This window comes from Orycteropus afer, unplaced genomic scaffold (genome assembly GCF_000298275.1).
Source record: "Orycteropus afer afer isolate SDZICR_OR568_19922 unplaced genomic scaffold, OryAfe1.0 scaffold00219, whole genome shotgun sequence".
Lineage (NCBI taxonomy): Eukaryota > Metazoa > Chordata > Mammalia > Tubulidentata > Orycteropodidae > Orycteropus > Orycteropus afer.
The window spans coordinates 3,996,357-4,005,360 of NW_006921806.1; the positions used below are offsets into that span (position 1 = coordinate 3,996,357).

Here is a 9,004-nt window from a genome sequence, read left to right on the forward strand (position 1 = left end):
TCCTTTTTAGAGTTCTCTTTGTTAGTGAGGGATCTCTAGTGGCATAGTGCCTAAGGCATTTGACTGCTAACCAGAAGGCTGGCAGTTCAAACCCACCAGCTGTTCCTCGGAAGGAAGGTTGGGCAATCTACTTCCATTGAGATACCGCCTCGGCCACCCAAGGAGGGGTCACTGTGAGTCAGATCCTAGTTCACGGCAGTGAGTTTTTAGTGGGTTATTGTTAGTGTAGAAGAATCGAACTGATTTTTGTATATTAATCTTGTATTCTGCCACTTTGTTGAATCTTTCAATTTGTTCCAGTAATTGTCTAGCTGAGTCTCTGGAATTTTCTACATATAGGATCATTATCATCTGCAAACAGGTAGTTTTACTTCTTGTTTGCCAATTTGGATACCCTTTATTACCCATTCCTTGACTATTTGGTAGAATTTGCTAGTGAAGACTTCTTGGGTAGGACTTTTTTATGTTGGGCATTTTTTTTTTTAATAACCTGTTCAATTTTTCTTGTGACGTATCTGTTCAAATTTCTACCTCGGATTGTATTTGGGTAGGTAGTGTGTATATAGAAATTTACTCATTTCTTCTAGGTTTTCAAATTTGTTGCAGTATAGTTTTTCATAGTATCCTTTTTACTTTGATTCTTTTATGATATCTATTTCATTTCTTATTTGTGTTATTTTCATCTTCTCTTTCTTTCCCTTTGTTAAAATTGCCCTTGGTTTGCCAATTTAATTAATCCTTTTAAAGAACCAAATTCAAATCTTACTGATTCTATTGTTTTTCTGTCTAATTTATTTCTTTTTGAATCTTTTATTATTTCTTTTCTTCTGGTGACTATAGGCTATATTTATTGTTCTGTTTCTGATTATTGGAGATGTTAGGTTAAAGTGTTGATTTTAATTCTTATTTATTTGTGGATGTATTTTTTCATCAGTTGTCCTTTAAACATTTCTTTTGCTGTGTCCCAAATATTTTGGTATGTTTTCATTTTCATTCGTTTCAATGACTTTTCTTATTTCATTTTCCATTTCTTCTACCCCCAGTAGTTTTTCAGTAGTTTATTCAGTTTCTATGTATTTGATTTTTTCCCTTGCTTTTCCAGTTGTTGATTTCCAGTTTTATAACTTTGTGTCTAAGAAGATGGTTTATAGTATTTTGATGACTGTTTTATATTTATTTGGAGAATGCACCAGGTGCACTGGAAAAGAATATACATTGTGCTTTTTTTGTATCCTATATGAAGTCAAGTTGGTTCATTGTGTTTTCATATCATCTACATATTTGTTGAGTTACTTTCTAAATGTTCTGCCCTTGGTAGAAAGTGCTGTATTAAAGTTTCCTACTATTATTGTGTAGTTATTTAGTTCTCTTTTCAGTTCAGTTGAGGCATTAGAGTTTTCTGTAAATCTTAGAGATCTCTAAGTCCCTTGCCAGATATGTAATTATTGGCAAGTATGAATTTGTTACTATCATTTTTGTTATGTACTTTTTTATGGTGTTGATTTCTTTGTTCCATATAAATTTCTGTGCTGAGCTCATTTTATTTATGAATTGTGTTATCACTTCCTTTGTTGCAGTTGTTTTAGTATTTGCTAAATATTTGTGCGGGAGCTCTGGTAGCATAGTGGCTAAGACACTTGCCTGCTAACCAGACGGTTGGCGGTTCAAACCCACCAGCCACTCCTCGGAAGGAAGGTTGGGCAATCCTACTTCCGTAGTGATACTGCCTCGGAAACCCAAGGAGGGGTTGCTGTGAGTCGGGGCCGACTCGACGGCACATAACAACAACAACAACAACATGTATGTATGTGTATATGCACATACATGCCTGTGAATTTGTACATTTATGTATACACAAAAATACTTAAGTTTATCACAGCCTACTGGTGTCATCCTTTTACTAATTGAAGTAAAATACAGAATCAAAGTTTTATGCCTCTTATTGTCTACCATTTATAATTATCTTAAATATGTCCTTTATGTGCATTTAGAACAATCCCAGTGTTACAAATTTTGGTTCAACCATCAAACATAACTTAGAAAACTCAAGAGAAGAAGTCTATTTTATTTACCCATAATTTTCCTTACCATGTTCTTTGTACCTTTCTAATGTTCCAAGATTTCTTCTATTAGTGATTCCTTTCTGTTTAGAGAACTTCCTTTAGCCATTCTTCCAGGATAGATCTGCTATCCTAGTTTTACTTCCTGCTTAGTTTTACTTTCTCTAAGTATGTCTTGATTTTTCCTTTCATTCCTGAAGGATATTTTCACTCCATATAAGATTCTAGGTAAACAGTTCTTTCAGTATCCATGGTTCCTGATAAAAATCACTATCATTCTAATTGTATTTACAGTAAGGTGTCATTTTTCTCTGGCTGCTTTCAACATTGCTTTCTTCTTTGTTAGCTGTCAGAAGTTTGAATGTATGGTATATATGTAACCTGGTGTTCTGGTTATGTAGTACCGCTCTGAGAAGAATATACCACAAATGGGATGGCTTGAACAAATAGAAGTTTATTCTCTTATAGTTTGGAGTCTTTAAGTCCAAGTTCAAAGTGCCAGGCTCTAGGGGTTGGGTGAAAGCCCCTCAACCTCGGGGTCCAGCTCTGGCCCAATGGAGCTAGAGGCGTTTCTTCACTCAGCTGCTGGCTGCTGAGGCTGAGAAGCCCCAAGGTTGACAAGTAAAAAGGCACAGTCCCGATGTCACCAAACCACACAGCAGGCCATTAATTTAAGTCCATTGTAAGTCCCAAGGTCAGCAGAGTATGACAGGCCGCTGAACAAAGACATGGCTACATGCAGGGTCCAAGTGTGCCATAAGCTAGAGACCATTCTCAAAGCCGCTGCTTATACATGGGAAGCAGACCACGTACCTAAAATAGCTACTCAGCTGCTTGTGGTAGATCCTACCATGGAGTTGATTGCCAGTCTCATCATGGGGAATAACTCCCATCAGCTGCCCAGACACTCAACCAGGCCCAGCAAAGTTGACACAAAAACATAACCGGCACACCTGGCAATGGAAGGTTTTTTTTTGTTTGTTTGGGGAGTTTCTACCTGTTATTTTCCTCAAATACTTTTCTTGTGCCTCTCCTTCTAGGACCCCAAAGACGTGAGTATTAGATCTTTTGTTACCTTTATATCTTTTATTTCTTTCCTGAGACTTTGTATTTTTTCATTGGTTTCAAGTGTGTTTGTTACTGCTTGTTGAAATATTCTTATGATATTGTTGTTGTTGTTGTTGTTAGGTGCTGATGAGTTGGCTTCAACTCATAACTACCCTGTGTACAACAGAACAAAACACTGCCCTGTCCTGTGCCATTTCCACAAATTGTTGCTGTGCTTAAGCCCATTGTCACAGCCCCTCTGTCAGTCCACCTCATTGAGAGTCTTACTCTTTTTTTGCTGACCCTTTACTTTAGCAAGCATCCTTTTTTTAAAAAAAATTTTATTATGATTTGGGTGAAAGTTTACAGAGCAAATTCATTTTCCATACAACAGTTCATATACATGTTGTCTCATGACATTGCAGTGCAATTTCCCACAACCAAGCATCCTTCTCCAGGCACTGGTCCCTTCCAGCAACATGACCAAAGTATGAGATAGACGAAGTCTGGGCATTCTCTCTTCTAAGGAGCATGCTGGCTATATTTCCTCCAAGACAGATTTATTCATTCTTCTGACAGTCCATGGTACATTCAGTATTCTTCACGAGCGCCATAATTCAAATGCATCAGTTCTTCTGAGGTCTTCCTTATTCATTATCCAGCTTTCACATCCATATGAGGCTGTTGAAAAGATCATTGCTTGGGTATGGTATGGTGAGTCATTTTTCATTTGAAACCTGGACATTTTGGGTATTGCATTATGAGACTCTTGTTCTGGTTACCTAGTGCCACTCTGACAGGAATATACCACAAATGGGTTAGCCTTAATAAACAGGAGTTTATTCTCTTACAGTTCAGGAGGCTAGAAGTCCAAGTTCAAAGTGCCAGGCTCAAGGGGCTGGATGAAAGCCCCTCAGCCTTGGGCTTCAGCTCTGCCTCCTGCTCCCGGCTCATTGGAGTTAGAGGCTTTTCTTCAGACAGCTGCTGGCTGCTGAGACTGCCTAGCCCAAGGTTGATAAGTAAAAAGGCACAGTCCCGATGTTACCAAACCATATGGCAGGCCATTAATTTAAGTCCATTGTAAGTCCTAAGTTTGGCAGAGCATGTCAGACTGCTAAACAATAGCATGGCTATATGCAGGGTCCCCAAGACTTTTTGTTTATGTACAGGAAGCAGACCACATTCCCTAAGGTAGCTACTCAGCTGCTCACAGTAGATTCCACCATGGAATTGATGCCAGTCTCATCATGGAGAATACTACATCCAGCTGCCCGGCCACTCAACCAGGCCCAGCCAAGTTGACACACAAACTGAACTACCACAACTCTGTATCTTACTTAAAACTTTTGTTTTATCTGGTGTTCCCTGACAGCCTTCTTAGCAGGGAGAGGGCATGATGTCACCTCATTATTGCTAGGTGGAAGTGGAAGTCTCTATTTCCTTTTCAGCCTCCATTGATTCCCAAGCAGGGGGATTCTTGTCCCTGCTGAGCAGAGTTGGGAATTCAAGGGATAGTTCAGGCTTCCTCTTACACTACCCTGGCTGGCAAGGGCAGCCTCATTGCTGCTTCCCACGTGTCTTCAACTAACACTGGGTAAATATCCTCATTAATGTTGGGCTGTGGTGAAAGTCCTGGTTCTCCAGCCCTCCTCTGACTCCACCCCTGCAGGGAGGGGAAGGGACACCTTGTTAACCCCATGTGGAGGTGAAAGTCCAGTCTCTCCACGTGGCATCCACTGACACCTCATGGAGGACTCATTATGCCCAGCAGGGATGAAAGTCCAGGCTCCCTGTTCAGCCCACCCTGCAGCCTACCACTGGCAGGGGTGTGGGTGCCTCATTACAGCTGGTGAGGTTGGAAGTCCAGGCTCCCCTTCTTGAGAATGTGGATGGGGGTAGGGTCACAGGTTTTCTGTGGTATTTGGCTGGAATAGAGCAGTTACTGTCTAACAGCTTTTCATCTTCCTGGGCTCCCCCTTTACTGTCCCTTTGGCCAGCATTTGTCAGGCCTTTTTTTCTATGTCTCTTGGTTGCTGGTCTCTTCAGTTCCACATCTGGGATAATGAGGTAAAAAGAACACACAGGAACTCATTTCCATGCTGTTATTGGGTCCTGAAGTCTCTAATCAGTATGCCTTTTTCTTCCGCCTTCCCGAGTCAAGATTTTTATATAGGTCAAGGACTTTGCCTGTACTCAAGGGAAAGAATAAGTTAAAGCATGTTGGTTCCATCTTTGTGGAATTGAAGTCTCTGATTGTTTGTTTCCTGAGTTGTCTTTTTAAAATGAGCTTTCCTAGAAGCTGAGGGTGCCAGCACTGAAGAGGCTACAGGAATCTTGAACAGGATGTGCACCTGTCTCTAGCCCATAGATGCCTCATGCCCCTGACCACACGTGACCTCTAGGATACAGGACATATCCTGTTCTTCCCTGTACCCCAAGAACATACCTCACCCCTCTCTGGTACCCTGGGAACATATTCTGTCTCCCCTCCCTAGTACTGTGGGGATATACCTCACCCTTCACTGATACTCCGAGGACATACCTCACCTTTCCCCAGTACCTCAAGGCTATGTTCCTCCTACTCCATTGGTTGCGCAGTGCCTAAGGCATTTGACCATTAACCAGAAGGTTGGTGGTTCAAACCCATCAGGCACTCTGCCAAAGGAAGACTGGGGAATGTGCTTTAAAGATTTACTGCCTCAGAAACCCAGCAGGGGTTACAATGAGTTGGAATCAACTCAATGGCAGTGGGTTCGGTTTTGGTTTGGTACTCCACTGGCAGTTGCAGTTCAGTGGGCAGGAATGTTGAAGCCTCAGTCTCAGCAAGTGGAGCAGCTTAGTTTTGGGGCTTGGAGAACAGGGCTCGGGGAGGAGTGGACCCCAGCCTCCCTGTGAGGCTCTCCTTCACCAGCCCAGCATGTGGGGCTTCTTGGCATATAAGTGACACCCAGGAGCTCTCTACAGCCACCCTACGAAGAGCATATTTGTGGACATGAAAATTAGCAAAGAGGCTCAGGTAGAGCATGGAGGCAACGCTGATACAGAAAAGGAATGGGATACCAGTGGGGATGCTGGAAGAGCGTGTGTGCCAGCCCCTCAGGGCTGCACTTGCTGCTGTGCTCCTGGTGGCGGGTACTGGCTGGCCTTTATGATCACCTTGAGCCCCACCTCCCACCTACTTTCTCTCTTTGCAGTTCCTCATCTACTTCAAGTACATGCTGATGCTGTCTGTGATCTACTTCTTGGGGGCCCTGCTGGTGGGCCTGCGGCACTACCGCCAGGGCCGCCACCATCCCCTGCCCCTGGCCCAGGAGATGATGAACCCAGCAAAGGAGACGACCACACAGGTGCTGGGTGTACAAGACAAGGGATTTGCCAGCCTTCAGCTCACCACCCTGCCACTGCCACCAGAGGAGAGTGTGTGTGCCCCAGGGCCAGCCACCCATGAGCAGAGCCCCCTGCCCGAGGAGAAGGCCTGAGCCACCTGCTGGACCTATGACACAGAAGGCTGTATGCGAGGACCCCTGACACAGAAGGCAATGTAGGGACCAAGCCAGGCCTTGCCATCTCGGATGAACCATGTACCCAGCTGGCTGCCATCCTGCTGGCTCAGGCATTGTCTAAACCCAGGGTTCAGATTGTGGAGCCATTGGCTAAATGGATTGGCCTTCCCGTAAGACCCTTGGCCTATCTATGACCACAATGGGTAAGCTGCCATGTTAATCAGGGGTGGGCCTCTCTTCCTACCCACCCTCAGTACGCAGCTCTGGCCATGGCATGAAGACTTCTGGGGCCACTCAGGACGTTTGCCCAGCCTTGCTGACCCAGGCTGTTCCTTGTCTGGAGCGAAGGGTCGGGGGAGTGCCAGTGTCCACTGTGGGGCCGCTGGCCTCACCCTATAGTCAAGTCCCATCTGTTTCCAGCGGGAAGGTAAAAGGCCCCACATGCACTTGGCCCAGTGACACTGGCCTCTCACAGGATGTCCTGGGCTACCAGGTCAGGATTGGGAGCTACAGTCAAGGAACTGGGTGTAGGACCCCAGACCCTAGGCCCTGGCTAAGCTATGACATTTCTAGTTGTTGCAGGTGCTTCAAATGATGCTGTTGCTTTTTTTAAAAAAAATTACTGAGATAAAGTGAGTGAAATGTGCTCCATGTGTGTGGTTTTATGCAGGGGTCGGTCACCATTCAGGGGTGGGAGCAGGTACATCCCTGCCTGAGGGAGATGACTCCTCACCCCACCTCAGGGACCCTCAATCTGCCCCTTGCTGAAGTGGGTCCATAGTGATCTCCCTCAAAAAAGATAGAAAAGGGTCTGTCATGTCCACACATGACTCTGCTGGGTGGTATGGGGACAGGCTCACTGACCCACACCCACGTGTGCTCATGCACTCAGAGATGTTCACGTGCATCCACACACACACTTACATGCACATGTACCCCACCTGGTGCATAAGGAGCTTGTCTCTGCATCCGTGGTAGGCAAGCAGGTGCAGTGCTAGCCTTGTTTAGTGCCCAGAGGACCCATGGCCCACTATGTACACAATGCTGTGTTGGCTCCAGGTTGGTGCTGGGGGAGAAAATAGCCAAGCATCTTGCTATCTCTCAAGATGTGACAGTCATATTAAATTGTACACCTGAGTGAGACATGAGGCTCTGGTTCAGGCCTGGACCTCTTGGTGGCTGGGAAAGAGATTAATCAAAAGACCAGGGGTCACTCCACCACCATATGATCTGGGTACCTCCTCACCTACCTTGGGGAAAGACCCCATAAGGCCAGGGGTGTTCTGTACCACCTAACCTTGTCCAACCTGGGGAGAGGAGCTCGCCACCGCCATGGGAGGGTCCGGCCAGGGGTGTACAGCTTGAGCTTGCCAGATTAAAGGCTGACTGGCCAGAGGATGGAGCCAAAGGTCCCCAAGTCTGGCGAGGTGAGTGAGCATCTCAGAGCCCAGGCCAGCTGTACATGGATGGGAGGAAGGTAGCCTGAGTCTTGGTGTAGGTGATGAGGGGGGAGCGCCTCAGAAGAGCCCCATGCCATGGCCCCTCCACCTCCTTTCTCATTCTGGGCCCAAGTTCCCACAGGACACAGATGCATGTGGAGGTGGGACTCAACTGAGGACCTCTCCCTACCCAGACCCAAGGCTGCAGGGCCCTGCCTGGCATTCTCCACCTCAATGCTCCTCCTAGAAGAGCTCTTCCCTGGCAGACCCTAGCCAGGTCTAGTCTCCTGCCACCCATCTGAGTGCCCACCCTGCAGCTCCCATACATACTACCCACGAGGTCAGCGTGCTCCCTCAGGCCCCCAGTTTTGGAGAAACCGCCCTCTTCCATGGTCTGGACTCCCCAGCCAATCCTGGGACAGAGTAACAACTGGGGCTGCAATAAAGCGATACCAGGGGAGCAGGGCCCAATGGGATGGCTGCTGCTGTGCATGAACACTGGATCTGGGGGCCCTGAGCCTGCAGACAACATAAAAAGTGTTGAAGGAGCAGTTGAGCTTCTGGGCTGGCCTGTGCAGGTGCCTGGCTGCCTTGTGACCCATGGAGGAGAGGAAAGTCTTAAGTGCTCATGACGTAGATACTGTGCTCTCATGGCAGGTCTTATTCATGTGACCGCCCTTTCTGTGAAAGCACATAGGTTACAGACTAAATGGCAGTAAAGGGTGGTTTCTTTTTATTTGGTGGCTGAATTTTTTAAGTGCAACTTTTTGTGTGTGATTTGGGTGAAAATTTACAGAGCAAATTCACTTTCCATACAGCAGTTCACATACACTTTGTCTCATGACATTGACTACAATTTACTACAATGCAAAATCTCCCCTCCCACTTCCTCCCGATGGTTACCTCTTCCCTGTGTCCCTCCATGCACTCCTGCCCCCTGAGCTGTCTCCCTGTG

General features: G+C 45.9%; 1 protein-coding gene across 1 annotated transcript in view; it reads left to right on the forward strand.

Moving 5' to 3' along the window:
* SLC19A1 (solute carrier family 19 member 1) overlaps nt 1-6,586 on the forward strand; it is a 31,857-nt gene extending 25,271 nt beyond the window's left edge. Inside the window, exon 5 of the mRNA XM_007948709.2 lies at nt 6,302-6,586. Coding sequence (XP_007946900.2) covers nt 6,302-6,586 — 285 coding nt within the window. The remainder of the gene's footprint in view (nt 1-6,301) is intronic.
* Nucleotides 6,587-9,004: the final 2,418 nt, after the last annotated feature.